The sequence below is a fragment of the Pygocentrus nattereri genome, chromosome 29 (genome assembly GCF_015220715.1).
Source record: "Pygocentrus nattereri isolate fPygNat1 chromosome 29, fPygNat1.pri, whole genome shotgun sequence".
In the NCBI taxonomy this organism is placed as follows: Eukaryota; Metazoa; Chordata; class Actinopteri; order Characiformes; family Serrasalmidae; genus Pygocentrus; species Pygocentrus nattereri.
In genome coordinates this window covers 1,904,788-1,926,119 of record NC_051239.1, presented here as the reverse complement: position 1 = coordinate 1,926,119, position 21,332 = coordinate 1,904,788, and the positions used below count along the sequence as shown (strand labels likewise).

The 21,332-nt window shown below is 41.9% G+C and overlaps 2 protein-coding genes across 2 annotated transcripts in view; both read right to left on the bottom strand.

Moving 5' to 3' along the window:
- Positions 1-269: 269 nt before the first annotated feature.
- hnf1a (HNF1 homeobox a) lies at positions 270-19,614 on the bottom strand. The gene is made up of 11 exons (XM_017683909.2): positions 19,455-19,614; positions 18,859-19,207; positions 14,732-14,931; positions 12,593-12,773; positions 10,173-10,375; positions 6,775-6,923; positions 6,445-6,595; positions 5,456-5,644; positions 3,826-3,941; positions 2,681-2,765; positions 270-675 (listed from the first exon to the last, which is right to left on the bottom strand). Exons 2-11 carry the CDS (start codon positions 19,173-19,175, stop codon positions 545-547), a joined length of 1,722 nt encoding a protein of 573 aa, XP_017539398.1. The 5' UTR covers positions 19,176-19,207; positions 19,455-19,614; the 3' UTR covers positions 270-544.
- A 1,544-nt stretch (positions 19,615-21,158) lies between these two features.
- The window catches only part of si:ch211-170d8.2 (uncharacterized protein LOC571755 homolog), a 12,878-nt gene continuing 12,704 nt past the window's right edge, over positions 21,159-21,332 (bottom strand). The window contains exon 3 of the mRNA XM_017683903.2: positions 21,159-21,332. This exon is cut by the window's right edge and continues 556 nt beyond it. The gene's annotated coding sequence lies outside the window, so the exon portion shown is untranslated.

Below are 21,332 nucleotides of genomic sequence, written 5' to 3'. Positions count from 1 at the left end.
AACGGTCAGAAATTCCCATAAACACTCCTAACCCTTGTGGAAAGCCTTCCCAGAAGAGTTGAAGCTGTTATAGCTGCAAAGGGTGGACCGACATCATATTAAACCCTATGGATTAAGAATGGGATGTGACTCAAGTTCATATGTGTGTGGAGGTAGACGACTTAATACTTTTGGAAGTGTAGTGTATCGACTGGGTTTAAGATCATTTCAATTGACCGTTTTTTTGCAGTGTAGTTTTCTTTATACCATTTAGAAACTGGGAGACAGTGTTTACATAGTATTTTTATTTTTAAAAATCAGGGCTATATGGGTGTCCATGATATGGACTCTTTAAATGAAAGAAGCTTTTTTTCTGATATCCGTTCAGATTAACTGGATAATTAAGCTGTTATCAGCGGGATCCCTGCTGAATATCAGACATTCCTCCCCATCGTCTCAGATCAAACAGTGCTTTCTTAACAAAACACAGGCAGCAAGTCTCAAAAGTTTCACGTGTTCATTAAAGACGTCATTTATGAGTCACGGTTTGCTGCTGTTGCTGCTGTTATTGTGCGGTGGAGACCATCTGGGAGGGGATGTAGGGGTCGATGTCTCCCGGTGGTGAGGCGAGCAGGTGAGAGGTGTGAGAATCTCCTGACTGAGTTTGGGAGTAAAGCTCCAAACTGCCTGACGACACTGAAGAGGAGAGAGAGAGAGAGAGAGAGGGGAGAGAGAGAGAGAGAGAAGAGAGGGGAGAGACAGAGAGAGAGGAGAGAGAGGGGAGAGAGAGAGAGAGAGGAGAGAGAGTGAGAGAGGAGAGAGAGAGAGAGAGGGAGAGGGAGAGATACAGAGAGAGAGAGAGAGGAGAGAGAGTGAGAGAGGAGAGAGGGAGAGGGAGAGAGAGGAGAGAGAGAGAGAGGAGAGACAGGATAGAGAGAGGGGGAGAGGAGAGAGAGGGGAGAGAGAGGAGACAGAGAGAGAGAGGGAGAGAGGGGAGAGTGAGAGAGAGAGAGGGGAGAGGAGAGAGAGGGGGGAGAGAGAGTGAGAGAGGAGAGAGAGTGAGAGAGGAGAGAGAGTGAGAGAGGAGAGAGAGAGAGAGAGAGAGAGAGAGGGGGGAGAGGAGAGAGAGGGGAGGGAGAGAGAGGGGAGAGAGTGAGAGAGAGAGGGGAGAGGAGAGAGAGGGGGGAGAGAGTGAGAGAGGAGAGAGAGAGAGAGAGGGGAGGGAGGGAGAGAGAGAGAGAGAGAGAGAGAGGGGAGAGAGAGGGAGAGAGAGAGAGGGAGAGGAGAGAGAGACAGAGAGGGGAGAGAGAGAGGGGGGGGAGAGAGAGAGAGAGACAGAGAGGGGAGAGAGAGAGAGAGAGAGACAGAGAGAGGGGAGAGAGACAGAGAGAGAGAGGGGAGAGAGAGAGAGAGAGAGACAGAGAGAGGGGAGAGAGACAGAGAGAGAGAGTGAGAGAGAGAGAAGAGAGAGAGTGAGAGAGAGAGAAGAGAGAGAGAGGGGAGAGAGAGAGAGAGAGAGAGTGAGAGAGAGAGAAGAGAGAGAGTGAGAGAGAGAGAAGAGAGAGAGAGACATACATACATTATAGCCACGATCATTTGAAGTATTAAGCGCATTCAGAGGGCCACAGTGGTTTACACTGAACGCCAAATTCTGAACTAATGAAAGGAAAAAATATCTCAGTTTGACCATGACAGAGCCTCACTGGTGACACCCTTACTTAATAATAGGTGGCCATAATTTACTAAGGCACGAGAAGGAGATAAGTTAGGCTATAACTTAGTAAGTCGAGGAATTGTATTTATCTCGTTCTCATGCCTTACTGAGTCATAGCCCCAACTTAATTATCTCGTTCCCTTTCTGAGTTCTGCACAGCATAATTATCTCATTCCTATGCTTTAGTGAGTTGGGTCCAACTTAATTATCTTGCTCCTATGACTTACTTACTTTGGTCCACTGTAATTATCTCATTTCCATGCCTTACTGAGTCAGAGCCACAACCTAATTATCTAATTCCCATACCTTACTGAGTTTTGTACAGCTTAATTATCTCATTCTCATGCATTACTGAGTCATAGCCCCAACTTAATTATCTCGTTCCCTTTCTGAGTTCCTTCTTGAATTTTGCACAGCATAATTATCTCATTCCTATGCTTTAGTGAGTTGGGTCCAACTTAATTATCTTGCTCCTATGACTTACTTACTTCGGTCCAGTGTAATTATCTCATTTCCATGCCTTACTGAGTCAGAGCCACAACCTAATTATCTAATTCCCATACCTTACTGAGTTTTGTACAGCTTAATTATCTCATTCTCATGCTTTACATAGTTTGGTACAGCTCAATGATCTCATTCTTATGCTTTAATGAGTTTGGGCTCAACTTACTTATCTCATTCTCATGACTGACAGTTTGGTCCAACGTAATTATCTCTTTCCCATGCCTTACTAAGTCGTAGCTCCTATTTAATGATTTCATTGCCATGCATTACTTAATCATAGCCCCAACTTAATTATCTCATACTCATGCCTTACTGAGTCATAGCCCCAACTTATCTCATTCCCATGCATTAATTAATCATAGCCCCAACTTAATTATCTCATTATCATGCCTTACTGTTACAACTTCCCAGGATGGGTTTAGGGATCAACACCAGAAGGCAGATCCTGTGCCGAGGTAGTTAAAGCCTCGCAGAGGCAGTTACCTGGTACAGGTGAGCTGGGCTGCAGGTGTAGTGACTCCTCCTGTATGTGTCTGTCTGTGTGGTCTTCAGGATCTGAGCTGAGATTCTAACAGGAACAGCAGAAACAGCGTTACCAGCACAACATCTGCAGCCGGTGGCAGCTATGAGTCTAAAGCAGCGACTTCTAGGACTTTTCTCTCCACTTATTGGTCTCGAGTTTTCTCTACCAGCATGTAGGAGAAAAATCACTCATTTTCTAAAAACATTGACTTAGAACATCACAATAATAACCCAGTATATTGTAATAATGACGTTATGTCTAAACTGATTTATTTTCTCAGAGTGACTTAGTATCTTAATATAATCTGTTATTTTCTTGAAATATTGACTTAGTAGGTCAAAATAATGATTTCGTACATCATGAAACTGACTGTCAAAATCATGACTTAGTATCTTAGCTTAATGTCTTATTAACCCAAATCATTACATACTTTCTGGAAATGTACTATTATTTCAACATGGTATCTCAAAAAATAAGGGGTTAATTTCAGATATGATGTCAGTTCCCCTTTAGAGTCTGTAGAGCATGTTTGCTACATGACGCGCACTAATTTCTAAATAGTTACTCATCTAAAAATAGAAAAGGTAACTGTTCAGAAGACTTTACCAAATGGCACTTGTACTGAATAGAGATGATTTAGTTCTTTATTCTGAATATTTGTATTCGATTATGTCCTAGCTAGAGTTATTAAAGTTCACTAAAAGTGTTACTAAAATTAAAACTAGTGAAAAAATGTCCACTATAATGTCCACTGCAAAATACTTAAACCAAAATCAATGAGAATAAGTTTAGTTGTAGTTTTTTCAGTGTGTTAATGAGAGGTTAGAAGTAGAACTCTTTAAGGAAAGCTGAAGAACGTTCATCATAAAACTAAAACTGAAACAAAATAAAAAGTAAACTAAAACTAGTAATGCACTTTTAAGACTAACAGAAATTAAACTGAGATTAAAAACAAAGATGAAAAGTGAAATAAAAATAAAAACTAATGAACGTTTCTGAACTATAACAGGCCTGGTCCTAATCCTGGGTATCGTCCATCCTCAGTATGTGTTTTCATTCAGCCTGAAGTGGCTCTAACGAGAGATCTGCAGGAGGTTAAACCCACCTGTCGGACGGTGGTGAGGCTTGCGAGGGTTCCTATGCTGTTGCTGTCGGCGATGACCATAGCCTGGGACAGGAGACTGGAGGACGGGTACGAGGCCAGATCTGTCTTACTGTACACTGAGACACAGAAACACGGCAGTCAGTTTCCTGAGTATCCGTCTTTCTCAAACGCTGAAACAGCAAAGGATTGATTACCTCTTTTTTAATTTTATATATCAAAAACATAACATTTTTAGTACAGTTAAAAACAAATCCTGCTAATTTAGCTTTTAGTTACAGTTCTAGTGCAAAAAATAAAATTTCCATGTTAAATTTTATTTATTTCTTATAATTTTATTAGTATGTTAATCTTGTGTTTGTACTTTTTATTTTTGAAACATACTATTTAATTAAAAAACATGTTGAGCCACTACATGTAACAAAGGTACACTATATTTACTTAACATGTCAAAATAATGACTTTTTTTCTCTAAATATTAACTTTTCATTGGAATAATAATGACTTATTATCCCAAAATGCTTACTTTCCTGAAATTTAGCTCATTATTTCAACATAGCATCTAAAAATCTCAAGAAAATGTTATTACTTTCAGAAATGCAGACAATATTGTTTGAAAAAAAGAGATTTTTGAGATATTAAGTCAATAGTTCAAGTCAAGTCAGCTTTATTGTCAATAGTACAATAAGTACAGGACATACAGAGTACTGAAATTGTGTTACTCTCAGACCCCGTGGTGTAATAATAACATTAAATAGATGGTAAACAGTAAGTTTCAATATCTTCAAAAATAATTCAATAATTTCAATAACAGGATATTTCAATAAGAATATAAGATATTTTAAAATAATTTATCAATATTTCAAGAATATGTGGTTGGTTAGTGTAGCGGGTAACACCTCTGCCTTCTACGCTGTAGACTGGGGTTCAATCCCCACCTGGGTAAACACCCTACACTATACCAATAAGGGTCCTTGGGCAAGACTCCTAACACCACCTTTGCCTGCCTGTGTAAAATCATCAAACTGTAAGTCGCTCTGGATAAGAGCGTCAGCCAAATGCTGTAAATGTAAAATGTAAGAAAACAGGTCACTATTTCACAGTGATTTATCAGTCCACTCAAGCTACATGCACCAAAATAATCACTTATTTTCTCTAAACATTGACCTAGTAATGTTTAGAGAAATGCTTCATTTCTTGAAATGTAATTCATTATTTCAACACAGTGTCTAAAAATCTCAAGAAAATTTTCTTTTCAGAAACTCTTTCTTTTTTTACAGAAAGTCAATATTAAAAAAAATTACTTTGAGACATTAAATCAATTTATTTTAGATTTATAAATGTATTTATATATTTATCAAATATTTCAATAAGAAAATGTTTTTTTTTAAACTAAACCAATATTTCAAGAAAGCCAGTCATTATTTGAGAGTGATTTATCAGTCCACTCAGGCTCTATTTTTATCTTTTGTTTGTGCTTTCATTTCATTTCCCTGTAAACCACTTTAAGAAGCTCACTGCATCATGTTCGGGCAAGAAATAGCTTATAGTTATATTAGAACTTTAAATAAGGTTTTTGACCAGACTGTTCCTCTCACTCAGCTGAAGGTAGATATGACCGTGTCCCACTCACTGTGGCAGGGCAACTGTGTCATGGTGGCCATGAAGGGGCTCGGCCCGATGTGGCCCTGCAGCTGCTGCGTGATTGGCTGCTGCGGCGAGGTGTGAAGCTGCTGCTGGAAGGAGATTGGCTGAAGCGTGGTGAACCCGCCCCCTACGTTGTTGATTACGGGGACGGTCTGCGGCTGAGTGGACGTCAGACCTACAGAAGATATTTAAAGTACGTAAATATGGTCACGTATTACAATAAACTAATTACCATAGCTTTATATTTATATTATAAACCTAGTTTTCAGACCATATAGGCTATTTATATAAAACAGTGTGATGTTTTGCTGAATGTATTGATTGCAAAATCACATCATATGTAAAATTTATTGCTCAGGTTGGTTTAAATCTTGAAATGGAAACTGATCCAGTCAGGATTGTCTTCTCTTTGGTATCTAGGGTAGAAACAGCCAAGCTGCTCGCCCATTGGTCAGGCCTTCAGGAGCTGGACTGAAGGCCTTACACGTCAGATTAACTGCCAACATGATTAGAAAAAGACAGAGGAACCAGCCAGTCATGTTTGATTCACAACAGGGCCGATTTTGTGAGGGAAAAAAAACTTTCTGGACGTTCTAGATACGCCACTTTGATCACAAGCCGCAGTCTGAGAAGGTGTGGGTCAGTTGTTAGGCGGCGGCAGCTCTATATCAGAACTCTTTATTGAAAGAGTCACGGTAACACTGACACACACAGCTCATATGATAATGTCTGTTACAAGCTTCACATAAAACATACAGACTGTTTTTAACAAGCGTCACACGTTTGTATTTAATCTAGAATGGCCAAAAAGTGTCCATGTGCACCAGCATTAGCTTAGCGCTAACATACTATTAGAAAGCCCATAGCACAAATGAGCGTCACAGTAGAAGGCCGAGCTCTAAAAGTCACAATCTGCCACTGATTAGTGACAAAACAGCGTCAGATGTAGATGTTAGTGTGAATGTTAGACTTCACCTATCAGCAGCGATGAATCTCCCAGACTCATGACGCTGGGTAACGAGGCCATGATGAGGCCCTGCGGAGAACCGGAGCCGGACACACCGTGCAGAGAGGTAAGGGTGCTAACAGGCGGGAGAGAGCCCCCTAGAGATACCTGACAGAGAGACTGGCGAGAGAGGGGAGAAGGCAGGAGAGACAGAGTAGTGAGACCGCTCTTCCAGACAGTAATCAGTGAAGTTATTAATGACGGACACTGGATTACGACCCCAGCGCTGGTGATGCAGCTGTGATCTCTGATTTTTAATATTGCAGTGCGCTACTTTGCGGTGATAAAGTGAAGCTCACTGTTTTCTGGTGTGGTGAGTCCAGCAGGGTGTGGCTGGGCTCCAGCTGGACCGGACTCGCCACCAGGTGACCCCCACCGGCCCGGTCTGAACTGACGCTCCTCACTGACCCCAAACTCTCACATATCGCAGACTGAGAGAACTTCAGACCTGAGGAAGAGAGAGAGACAGAGAGAGAGGGATGGAGAGAGAGACAAGATAGTGAGAAAGAGAGATAATGAGACACAGAGGGAGAAAAGAGACAACAATGAGACAGAGGGAGAAAAGACAGATAATGAGACAGAGAGAAAAAAAGATAATGAGACACAGAGAAAAGAGAGATGATGAGACAGAGAGAGAAAAGAGAGATAATGAGACACAGAAAGAGAAAAGCGAGATAATGAGACAGAAAAAAGAGAGATAATGAGAGACAGAGAGAAAAGACAGATAATGAGACACAGAGAGAAAAGAGAGATAATGAGACACAGAGAGAGAAAAGCGAGATGATGAGACACAGAGAGAAAAGAGAGATAATGAGACACAGAGAGAAAAAAGAGATAATGAGACACAGAGAGAAAAGAGAGATAATGAGACACAGAGAGAAAAGCGAGATGATGAGACACAGAGAGAAAAAAGAGATAATGAGACACAGAGAGAAAAGCGAGATGATGAGACACAGAGAGAAAAGAGAGATAATGAGACACAGAGAGAGAAAAGCGAGATAATGAGACACAGAGAGAAAAGAGATAATGAGACACAGAGAGAAAAGAGAGATAATGAGACACAGAGAGAGAAAAGCGAGATGATGAGACACAGAGAGAAAAGAGAGATAATGAGACACAGAGAGAGAAAAGCGAGATGATGAGACACAGAGAGAAAAGAGAGATGATGAGACACAGAGAGAAAAGAGAGATAATGAGACACAGAGAGAAAAGAGAGATAATGAGACACAGAGAGAAAAGCGGGATGATGAGACACAGAGAGAAAAGCGAGATAATGAGACACAGAGAGAAAAGCGAGATGATGAGACACAGAGAGAAAAGAGAGATAATGAGACACAGAGAGAAAAGCGAGATAATGAGACACAGAGAGAAAAAAGAGATAATGAGACACAGAGAGAAAAGCGAGATAATGAGACACAGAGAGAGAAAAGCGAGATAATGAGACACAGAGAGAAAAAAGAGATAATGAGACACAGAGAGAAAAGCGAGATAATGAGACACAGAGAGAAAAGAGAGATAATGAGACACAGAGAGAAAAAAGAGATAATGAGACACAGAGAGAAAAGCGAGATGATGAGACACAGAGAGAAAAAAGAGATAATGAGACACAGAGAGAGAAAAGCGAGATAATGAGACACAGAGAGAAAAAAGAGATAATGAGACACAGAGAGAAAAGCGAGATGATGAGACACAGAGAGAAAAGAGAGATAATGAGACACAGAGAGAAAAGCGAGATAATGAGACACAGAGAGAAAAAAGAGATAATGAGACACAGAGAGAAAAGCGAGATAATGAGACACAGAGAGAGAAAAGCGAGATAATGAGACACAGAGAGAAAAAAGAGATAATGAGACACAGAGAGAAAAGCGAGATAATGAGACACAGAGAGAAAAGAGAGATAATGAGACACAGAGAGAGAAAAGCGAGATGATGAGACACAGAGAGAAAAGAGAGATGATGAGACACAGAGAGAAAAGAGAGATAATGAGACACAGAGAGAAAAGAGAGATAATGAGACACAGAGAGAAAAGCGGGATGATGAGACACAGAGAGAAAAGCGAGATAATGAGACACAGAGAGAAAAGCGAGATGATGAGACACAGAGAGAAAAGAGAGATAATGAGACACAGAGAGAAAAGCGAGATAATGAGACACAGAGAGAGAAAAGCGAGATAATGAGACACAGAGAGAAAAAAGAGATAATGAGACACAGAGAGAAAAGCGAGATAATGAGACACAGAGAGAGAAAAGCGAGATAATGAGACACAGAGAGAAAAAAGAGATAATGAGACACAGAGAGAAAAGCGAGATAATGAGACACAGAGAGAAAAGAGAGATAATGAGACACAGAGAGAAAAAAGAGATAATGAGACACAGAGAGAAAAGCGAGATGATGAGACACAGAGAGAAAAAAGAGATAATGAGACACAGAGAGAGAAAAGCGAGATAATGAGACACAGAGAGAAAAAAGAGATAATGAGACACAGAGAGAAAAGCGAGATAATGAGACACAGAGAGAAAAGAGAGATAATGAGACACAGAGAGAAAAGTGAGATGATGAGACACAGAGAGAAAAGAGAGATGATGAGACACAGAGAGAAAAGAGAGATAATCAGAGAGATTACTCATAAAAAGATGGTGATATTCCAGAAAATAAATGACTGCTGAAATAACACCAACCTTACTAATGCACTAATCACATTCACTAATTAACTACTCACCCTTCCTACTGCACTAATCACCCTTACCAATGTACTAATCACCCTCACTAATGTACTAATCACCCTCACTAATGCACCAATCACCCTTACTAAGGCACTAATCACCCTCACTAATGCACCAATCACCCTTACTAATGCAGTAATCACCCTCACGAATGCACTAATGACCCTCACTAATGTACTAATCACTCTTACTAATGCACCAATCCCCCTACTAACACATTAATCACCCTTACTAATGCACTTATGATCCAGTTCAAGTTATTTTTTTATATTTAGATAATACCAGTTCCCTTTTAACATTCTGACCACCTCCTCGTTTCTGCCCTCATTCATCAGCAGTTAACATAAAAGTGTGAGTAAACAGAGCCGTCACCGTCCGTCAGCACTGACCAGTGCTGACCAGCGCAGCACAGCGACGACGCTGGGACCAGATCACACACTCCTGAGAAGAAGAAACGACTCGGTCCCTCAGTGAAACGCTTCCTGCAGAGCAGCTTCTCATCTCAGTGAGAAGTGAGAGACTCAGTGGAACAGAGCTCAGGAGAGGCTGCAGGTGCAGCACTCAGTCTTTCATTTTACACCTTTAACTCTTTATTTAAGCAGGGTAACCATGTGTGGACGTCACACCGGTCAGGCATAACACTCTGACCACCTCCTCGTTTCTACGCTCACCGTCCACTTCATCAGCTCCACTGACCGTATAGCTGCACTCTGTAGTTCTACAGTTACAGACTGTAGTCCATCTGTTTCTCTGATACTCTGTTACCCTGTTCTTCAGTGGTCAGGACCCCCATGGACCCTCACAGAGCAGGTGCTGTTTGGGTGGTGGGTCATTCTCAGCACTGCAGTAACACTGACGTGGTGGTGGTGGTGTGTTAGTGTGTGTTGTGCTGGTACGAGTGGAAGATCGGTGTATATTTCAGTTACTAATAGTTTTATATTATTATTATTATTATTATTATTATTATTATTACCCTGTGTGGGGCTGGGTTGGAGCGTCTGTGCAGCACTGGCTGCTGATTGGCTGCTGTATGGCGTGTCCAGAGCCAGTTTGTGGCGGAAAGCTTCTTCTTTACGGCGGTTAGCGAACCAGTTATAGACTCGAACCTCAGTGACCAGATTAGAGCCCAAACCGGCCAGCTGGGACGGAGCCACGCCCCTCTGCAGACACTCCGCTCTGAAACACACACACACTAATGCTCAAAATCAGTCACCATATATTATCTATACAGAATAATCTTTGTTTTTAATATACAGCACTGTGTGAAAGTCAGAGACCACCCTTCACTCGCTTAATCTCCATTTCAGGGTCGGAGATTAAACGAGTGAAGCGTGGACTCTGGGGTGGTCAGTCCACTGTTCTGAGAATACTGCCAGCTTCTTTGTTTCATAAGTACGCCTGTGCTCGGGGTCGCTACTTGCTGCACTGCAAAAAATGCTATCTTAACAAGTGAAAACATCTTACATCTCATCAAAATACCTAATATTCCCGTCATGATAATGTTCTAAGAATTTTAGAAGATTATTTCTAATGTGAGCAGCACGGTGGCGCTGTTGCCTCACAGCAAGAAGGGCCTGGGTTCGATTCCCAGGCCAGGCGACCAGGGTCCTTTTAGTGTGGAGTGATCATGTTCTCCCCGTGTCTGTGTGGGTTTCCTCCGGGTTCTCCGGTTTCCACCCACAATCCAAAGACATGCAGTCAGGCCGATTGGACACGCTAGGTGTGAGTGTGGGTGTGAATGTGTCTGTCTGTCTGCCCTGCGATGGACTGGCGACCTGTCCAGGGTGTATCCTGCCCTCCACTCAGTGACTGCTGGGCTAGGATCCAGCTCCCCGCATGACCCAGAAGGATAAGCGGCTTAGAAGATGTGTGTGTGTGTGTGTGTGTGTGTGTTTGTAATGTTTCTACATATTTGCACTTATACTAAAAGTAGTGAGTGTTTTACTTCATTGGCAGATTAATTGACATGTTTTGAAAAATAAAAAGTAAAGTGATCTGCCAATGGAGCGCTTATAAGACAGAATGACCTAAAACAGGTGAAACTGTCTAGAAATGAGTTAAATAATCTTTTAATATTCATATAACAGTCTTATATTGAGAAATATTAGAAATGTTGGCTAGATTTAAGATGGTTTTGTGATATCAGATGTTTTAATAAAGACACTGCATGATGTGTTTAAAGTCAGCTTGACTGGCGTTCAACCAAAAACATCAGCAACTCCAGATGTCACTCTACATCTCCAAACCTGCGCTGATCCTCCACCGCATTTGCTTCATTGCTTTAGCGATGCACGCTCTGCCTCCTGTCCCCTCCAGAGATCTAGAGATATGGCTGCGTTCACATTCCCAGGTTGAAGTGGCACAAATCTGATTTTTGGCCCTGATGTGCCTCAGATCTGTGGCACAAATCTGATCTTTTCAAATCCGACCAACGTTCACATCATGTCACTGAATGACAGCGCCCATGAATTCCGATCTGAGCGTCACATTAAGGCCACATGGCCACGATTCGGATACGCATCCGATCTAGGACCACATATGAAGCACATGTGGCTCAGGTCTGATTTGAAGAAATCTGAGTCACATTAGGCCACAAAATCGGATTTGTGCCACTCCAGCCTGGTAATGCGAATGTAGCCTTTCAGAAGTGGATCGGATACGTATCCAATTCATGGCTCAGATCGGAATTCGTGTGCTTTGTTTCCGCTGTGCGTGCACCATCAATCGTCATCATTTTGTTTAGTTCAATGCAAAAGTTAACCAAATCAGGCAAGAATTTAAGTTTTTTTTTTTTTAATTTTACCAAAATTCTAAATTTCAAACACGATAAAAATAGAAATGATGCAGTGAATCTTTGAAAATATCGTAAATCCAGTCAGTGTTACGGTTTTTGAGGTTGGTATAAGAATATTATAAGAGTACCTCGCTGATTTCTCAACCGTTTCTAAACGTATTGAGCAGTTTTTATCTAAGTGTCTTCCACTAGAAGATCATTTGAACTTGTATCATTTCTTGAAACTGGTACAATAATCTGGCAGTGGAATAAGACATTTCATTAAAGTTACTTAAAACAAGCAGAAAATATAAAATTAGGTTGAATAATCTCATAATATTCTTACAAGGATCTAATAATGAGACATATTAGAGATGCTGGACACACTGAAGATGTTTTTACGCGTTAAGATCATTTTTTGCAGTGAAGGTTTTTGTGCAGTGCTGTATATCAGATTATACAGCGTGCAATGAAATAGCGGAAACTACACCGAGAGTTTTTAGACCTCCATCTAATGTTCCTTCGTTTCCTTCCTACTGATTATTTGAAACCTGGGAAGTTTCATTTTACACAGTTAATCTAAAGTGGTTTTATGTGGCAGGCGAGCGCGGAGTGTTTACCGGTTGCACTCCTCCACCAGCCCCTCTCTCTCCTCCTTGCTGGGGTTCTTCTGTCGCTCGTAGGCCTGGAACAGGATCTGCTGGGACGCCGGACCCCATTTAAACCGGTTCCTCCGCCCCTTCCTGCCCTCCTCCCCCACCTCCTCGCCTGACAACACACCCCGACTCGCGTTCGTAAACTCTGTCCATCACAGGAGAGGGCAGTTAGTCTGATTAGACTGACTGGGTTATTACACTGACAGGCACGGGTCAGTTCACGCAGTGGAGCCTGTGTCCATTATTAAAGCTATAAATCACAGTAGCCATCGTATACACTTGGTTCTTTAGCAAAGCCAATGGTTCTCTATAGAGCCATGAACACTGAGAGAACCACTTGCATGCTGTTGTTACAATGTCAAGGTAGCAACAATAAAAGAACCCTTCTCGTGTTATCTAGAACCATATCGCTGTTGTCGGAAGAAAGTCTCGTATCTCCGTTTTTCAGTTTTTGACATAATTTGAAAGTACCTGTTGGTCTTTACATTGTATGTAAATTTCATGAAGAAAGGACCAAAAGAAACGGCCCAAAATGGCTTAGGAAAAACTCTGGTTCCATTGACTTCCATTAAAAGTAAAGTAGGTTTTTTCCTCCTCCTGTAAAGTCACCATACGAGGTTTTGTTCTGACAGCGATATACAACACATTCTCCCAATCTGTAGAACCATTTCATCATGCAGAGAACCATTTAAGCATGCAATTGGTTCTACATAGCACTGTCTTTACTAAAGAACCCTTGAAGAGCCCTTTTTTAAGAGTGTTTTATATATATGGATGATTCTATTGATCTGAGTCAGAGTCAAACCCTTCTGCTCTGAGTGACTCTAAACCTTAATTATGATTGTTTTATTAAAACTAATGATTGAAATTCTATTTTGTCACTACCAACATAATCATAACATGGCCCAAACCTTTCAGCAGTGACTGTTTTGGTGACAGATTTCGCTCATTCTGAGCTCAGAAACTCAGCAGTTCCTGACCAGCAAACACAGCGTTGAGCAGCTGTTCACACAGAAAATCATCACATTTTACACTAAAACACTCAAAAGTGCTGAACTGCAGAAAATACGGCGATTCTTAATGTTCCTCACTGACTTTCAGACTTTGGGACACATTTACTTCAAAACAACGGGATCTAACTGCTGGTTGGTTAGTGTGGTGGGTAACACCTCTGCCTTCTACACTGTAGACTGGGGTTCAATCCCCCACCTGGACAAACACCCTACACTACACCAATAAGGGTCCTTGGGCAAGACTCCTAACACCACCTTGGCCTCCCTGTGTAAAATGATCAAGTTGTAAGTCGCTCTGGATAAGAGCGTCAGCTAAATGCCATAAATGTAATGCTCACCATGTGGGGCAGGGATGCAGCCCCACTACCTGCTCTAACATGCAGGGGCGTGGCTATACAAAAACTTTGTGTATCGGTAGTGACAAGAAAACATGGGACCGAAGTTTTTTTCATTCAAAAAATGAACTTATGATGAAGCGAAATCTTCTGACGTCGCCTTTAAACAAATCAGAAAGTGTTTTGAAAAGAAAATCTGAAAAAAAAAACAAGAAAAATATGAATATTTAAAATTTCAAAGAATTGAAAGGATCTGTTTAAACTCAAGGCATGAATAGAGACAGTCATAAGCTAAATATTTGCGAAATCATCTTTTATAGGATACATTCTATGGGCAGGTGTCTGTTCCAAACCCTGTCCCCTAAATCGATGCCTTATACTTATTTATTTAACGCTTAAAATTAAGAATAGTCACTACTAAAACGCACTTTCTGCAGTAAGCGTTTTAGCGTTTTAGTGTGAAATATGGTGATTTTATGTGTGAACAGCTGTTCAAAGCTGTGTTTGTTTGTCATGTACTGGCTGAGTTTTTAAGTTCTGCGCAAAACGAGCTGAAATTATCACCAGGAAACAGTCAGTACTGAAGCATTTGGTAACGTTTCAGAGGTAAGTGACGAAATGGATCGTTCAGTCGTTTGTTTTAATAAATGAAACATATTTAAGGTATAGAGCCACTCAAAGCAAAAGGAATTCACTGTAATGATCTGAATAGAAATATCCGACACAAGAAGACCATCGAGCGCCAATATACTCACGTTTGCTGATCTCGTCCTGTTTCTTGACGTACCAGCTGTAGAGGGCGGCTCGTTTCTGGTTCTTCATGGGCGTACCTTTGTTCAGGTGTTGGGACAGGTGGGACTGGTTGAGGCCTGTGGACTCCACCACCTCTCTCTGAGGGAGATTGTGCTGCTGCATGTAGCTCTTTACTATCTTAGCCACATGCCACGGGTCCTCCCTAACACAGCGTGTTCATTCGATTTAGCCCAGGGGTCAACATGATCATTTTTTGCAACATATTCAATTTTTTTCAAATAAATAAATAAACATCATTCCTTATCAGTTGATCTTGTCTTTAATAGTCTGTAATATATAGGTGTATATAATGAAACTGCATTCTAAATATAGAAACTTACTACTTTCATTCCAAAAAAGTTCGGACGCTGAAAAAAACCGAACGCGCTGATTGGTGAATGCTGTTCTGATCTGCATTACATCGAAAACAGCACAAAAACGCAATATTTGATGTTTTACCCCATGAACTTCATGGCTTTTTGTACATATACATTCCAATGTTGATGCCTGCAGTGTGGTTTTGCGAAAGTTGCTACAGAAACGTGTTTACCACCTTTCCCTTAACAACACTTCATAATCAAATGAGGACTGAAAACACTAATTGATCTGTTCTGAAGAAAGTGGGATTGTTGGCCATTCTTCTGTCACACAAGTCTTCAGCTGTGCAACCCTGTGGGGCTTTCTGTAGCCACGTTTACATCATCTTAATAACCCGTTAATAATCCTAATAGCTCAATCGGAATAGAAAACGTCCATGTAAACTGCTCAGTTGGAACAGACTAGTCCATTCAGGCCTGAATAGAATTAGAATTTACACACTGTGAAATTAGACCTCTGCATTTAACCCATCTGTGCAGTGAAACACCCACATACACACACTAGGGGCAGTGAGCACACTTGCCCAGAGCAGTAAGCAGCCCTATCCACTGCGCCTGGGGGGTATTTGGGGGTTAGGTGTCTTGCTCAAGGGCAATATCCGTGTAAACGCCTGTATCCGATTACATTCCCTATCGGAAAGTTTCAGTTGGTTCTGCTTGTGCGTCGCGTCACAGTGAGAGTTTATACCGTTCAACACGGCGGAGCAGAAACTGGTCTGCAGAGGAGACGAAGTTCATGCTCTGATCTTTAAAAGACGGCGGTGGGACGGACGTCCAGCTTATGTGTCTCAGAGCACGACGTCTTCCTCTCGGCCTTCTTTAATAAGGACGTGTGAAGGACGTTTTCCTGAGTCTGACGTCATTTTAAAGCAGTTAAAAACACAATCACTGCTCACTGCTGCTCATCTCACTCTGACTGGACTCACGTGATGCTGGTTGTCATGGTAACATCATACTTCAGAATGTGTTCAGACGGATTGGCAAAAATCTTTGTATGTAAACACAGACAATGTCCTGTCTTGAGTTTCTTAATACACATGTTTTCAATAGGAGAAAGTTCTGGCCAGTCCAGCAGACACACTTTCTGGTTATGCTCATGCTGTTGTAACACATAGAGAATGTTTCTTGGTGTTGTGATGTTGAAACTATGGAGGTTTCTGCGTCTATATATAGGCAGTATAAATAAGTGGGTAAATTGGTTATTGGACTGTGCATCTTGTGTTTTACACGTGGTCTGTAGAGCGTGGTCTGTAGAGCGTGGTCTGTAGGGGCAGTAGTTGGCTGGAGGTTAGCGAACCAGCCCTGTGACCGGAAGGTTGCCGGTTCGATCCCCTCAGCTGACAGTCCATGACTGAAGTGCCCTTGAGCAAGACACCTAACCCCCAAATGCTCCCCAGGCGCCGTGGAAAGGGCTGCCCACCGCTCCGAGCAAGTGTGCTCACTGCCCCCTAGTGTGTGTGTTCACTAGTGCGCATGTATGTGGGTGTTTCACTGCATGGGTGGGTTAAATGCAGAGGTCTAATTCCACAGTGTGAACTTTGCAGTGAACTTTGCAGTCAGATTATTTTAAAGTGTCGACCCTCATCGCTCATAAACGACTCGGCCTTTCCTGCTTCTTTGATACACAAGAATGCTTGCGTCACCTATTTAGGACACTTTTTAAAACTTTTCATAACATCACTAGTCCTAAACTGCCCAGTCTTACAGGCACATGTTTACAAAAAAAAGCAATGTAGTTGAAGGGTTAGTGATTTCAAGTCTTATCTCTGTGCTGGTTTTGTTTTAATGCAGGTCAAAGTAGGTGGACACATCACCGTCCCACCTTTTTCACAATTTGTACCTCACTAACCAAGAAATCATCCAGACTGTAAGACTCTAACATTTTGTGCTTGTTGCATCTTCAGCATTTCAGTTTGAACTGTGCTGGCCTGAGCAACAAAGTGGGCCCAAAAACACCAACAACCGCAAACGCATGCGGGTCATTTTGGACGCAGCGCTGGAGGAGTGGGTGTTTACAGATTTCTGTACTATAGTGCTGGTGATATCAGTCATTGTGTTGACACTGAGCAAGGAAGAGAGAGAGAGAGAGATGTTGACACTGTAAGATAAGGCCGTGGACGGGGGGTCAGAGTCCAGCGACACTGACTGTCAATAAAAGCGGCTGTGTAAACGTCCACACATGCACAAACACACGCACAAGAAGACTTTTAAAGAAAGAAATAACTCTTCGGATCATTTGTAACTTTAAAGCATGCGTCCGTGGACCAGCCGGCCCCGAACGCGGCCCGGAAAGCTAGACGCTGAGACCCCTACAGCCCCGCGACGCTGCTATCTCCGCAGCGCTCGATGAAATGTACACACAGTCCGCAGCCACACTGTGTCACTCTGTTAATTTTAACCAGTCCGTGTAGCTCATTTATTAAAGAGGTAGAAATGGCCCGAGAATAATGAATAGGGTGGGTAATTAGTAACTAGAAAAGGTGGAACCTCTCTCCTTTATATATTCATCCCATCAGCTGGGAGAACCAGCAGAGAAGGAGAGCTGGGATGGAGGGCTGGAGAGAGAGAGAGAGAAAGAGAGAGAGAGACCCTGTGAGGATGGAGAGGAAGCAGACGAGAGCGACTTAAGGAGTCATCTGACAGGTAAGAGCAGAACAGACGGGAAAAAAACAACAGGGCGAGTTTCGTTTAACCCCTTAAAGGGCGAGAGACTGTACATAACTGACATTACATACATACCGGCGTCTGTGTAGGTACCAGTAGTAGTTATTGAGTGACGTACAGCTTAAGTGCAAATCTAATGAGGAATAATTGGATGGAACCTGAGAGTTTAAGGAGTGAAGCTTAAAAACATCGGCTTTTTGTCTTTTCAGATGGTTTTAGCGTACGGAGTGTGTCTGAAGTGTATATAAAGTGTTTATAGAGTGTGTATTGACTAGAATGCAGGTGAAGCATATATAGAATGTATATCAACACATATATTATCCATATATTCATATATTATCAACACAATATATTAAATGTATAGAGCATGCATATAAACATAGAAAGTGTATATTGAGAATATATGGATTGAATAGGGAGCACATATAGATACTGTGTATATATATATATATATATATATATATATATATATATAGATAGATAGATAGATAGATATAGATATATATAGACAGATATAGGTATAGACACACACACGTGTATATATATATATATATATATATATATATATATAGTGCACCCTAAATGTATATGTATATGCATGTAGAATGTATATGGAACATATATATGCAGTAAATATGTAGTGTAAATGAAGTATATATGGAGCATATATGGCATATATATTTAGACTGAATACAGTAAATGTATAAATAGTATGTATAGATTACATGGAATAATAATGGAATAAATATGTAGAATAAGTGGTGTGTGTATAAAGCACATATGGAATATATATGTAATGTGTAGACTGCCTGGTATACATATACGGTATGTATAGATTGTACATGGTTTATATATAGACTATGGAATATATATATGGAGTATATATTAAGTATTTATTTAGAACATATGTAGCATTTCTAGAGAATGTATAGAGCAGAATATATATGTGAATGCAGAGGGTATGTACGGAGTATATATGGAGTATATATGGAGTACATACAGACTATATATGGCCTATATAAGCTGAATACAGACTGATAGAAACTCACTGCAGCAGCTGGTCCACTTCTGCTCTCTGTCTGGCAGCTTCCTGCGGCGGTAGCTTCTCCAGGTCCCTGAAGATTGGTGGAGGATAGTCCATCTCGCCCTCCTCCGAGCTCTCTCCATCCGCACGGTCACTCCGGTCAGCCCCAGCTCGCTCTCTCTCTCGCTCCAGCTCGCCCATGGCCTGCACCAGCACCTCTCTGGTCAGCCCGGAGCCCAAAAGTGACCACACCAGCTGCTCCTGTAAGGCCGAGAGTCTGCGGACGCTTCCTGTTGACTTTCGCTCTTCTCCTCCGTCCATCGCTCTTTCGCTGGACTCCATTGTCTTCGCTGCTGGACGGTGCGCCTTAAGAGCTGACCACAGGGAGGGATTCAACAGTGAGGTTCATACAGGGACACGTATAGACATACATGCAGTTTGGCAGTGTGGTGCTAAAGCAGTGAGGGCACCACCAGGCACTATTAACCCGCCGTGGTCAGCAGTGGTGTCTATATGTGCGGTGCTAAATGAAGTACTGAAGGTCCTTACACTGATGTGTAAACACTGATAACTCACACACAAACACACACGAACCACACTCGCTGACACACTCATATTCACCTGTGAGGTTCTCCCGGCTCTAGATATCAGCTTTTGTCCCTCAGTGCGGTCAGTTTGCCCATAAATAATCGTCCAAACAGCTCGTGTCCACGTCCTCTCGGCCTTCTCCGTCTCTGCCCGCAAACCTGCTGCTGTTTTTGCTTTCAAATGTGATTTTTTTTTCTCTTTGCTTCCCACTTCACCCCCTCCTCCCTCTCTCTCTCTCTCTCTCTCTCCCTCTCTCTCCCTCTCTCAGACTGAACTTTGGCCCCATCTCCCTCCGTTCCCGGTTCAGTTCAGAGTGCAGAGTCTAATCATGACCCTTCATTGCAGAGAAACACACCACACACACATCTTCATCCACTCGTCCGTCTGCCCACTGCTGCCCACTCAGAACTCTCCTATTGCTCCACACTGCGCTCTGAGGTTCTCCATGTAAAGCCAAAACAGAACCAGGGGGCTACCATTACAGAACCGACAGAACCTGAGGAAATGAAGAACAGCTTGGGTTCTGCAGGGACGAAACATGAAAGGAATGAGTTTGTAAAGGACAGCAGCCCTCGTATTTCTCACACGATGACGTGTTTAATGGGACTAACATTAGTGGGTGTCGCTGTTCACAGGTCGTTTATATTACTGTAGATACTGAGAAGCTTTATAAGAAAACAGTTACTGATGTTATTATGAAGAGTGTCAGTGACGCATTTCACACTTTTACATCAACACACAAGGCTAACATTAGCACACAAAGCTAACATCAGCGCACAAGGCTAACATTAGCACACAAGGCTAACATCAGCGCACAAGGCTAACATCAGCACACAAGGCTAACATTAGCACACAAGGCTAACATCAGCACACAAGGCTAACATTAGCACACAAGGCTAACATTAGCACACAAGGCTAACATCAGCGCACAAGGCTAACATTAGCACACAAAGCTAACATCAGCGCACAAGGCTAACATTAGCACACAAGGCTAACATCAGCGCACAAGGCTAACATCAGCACACAAGGCTAACATTAGCACACAAGGCTAACATCAGCACACAAGGCTAACATTAGCACACAAGGCTAACATCAGCACACAAGGCTAACATTAGCACACAAGGCTAACATCAGCACACAAGGCTAACATTAGCACACAAAGCTAACATCAGCGCACAAGGCTAACATCAGCGCACAAGGCTAACATCAGCACACAAGGCTAACATCAGCGCACAAGGCTAACATTAGCACACAAAGCTAACATCAGCGCACAAGGCTAACATCAGCGCACAAGGCTAACATCAGCACACAAGGCTAACATTAGCACACAAGGCTAACATCAGCACAATTTTTGTGCCATAAGGCTAACATTAGCACACTTTGTGTATCATAAGGCTAACATTAGCACACTTTATGTACCATAAAGCTAACATTAACACACTTTATGTACTAAAAAGCTAACATTAACACTTTTTGTGCCACAAGGCTAACATCAGCACACAAGGCTAACATCAGCACACAAGGCTAACATCAGCACACAAGGCTAACATTAGCGCACAAGGCTAACATTAGCACACAAAGCTAACATCAGCGCACAAGGCTAACATTAGCACACAAGGCTAACATCAGCACAATTTTTGTGCCATAAGGCTAACATTAGCACACTTTTTGTATCGTAAGGCTAACAGTTCCCGTCTCTAAACCGCCTGCTGGGGGCACTCTGGACTATTTTTTCAGTAAATTACTGGCTGGTAATGATGTTGTGTTCCTGTTTGTTCAAACTCTAATCCACCTTTTTAATGTTGAAACACCATAAATTCAGGAAAATGTACAAATGCAATAAATCAAACAAGCCAATCTTGAAAAGGAAAAAAGGAAGTTTATATATAAAACTATGAATTTACATACAGT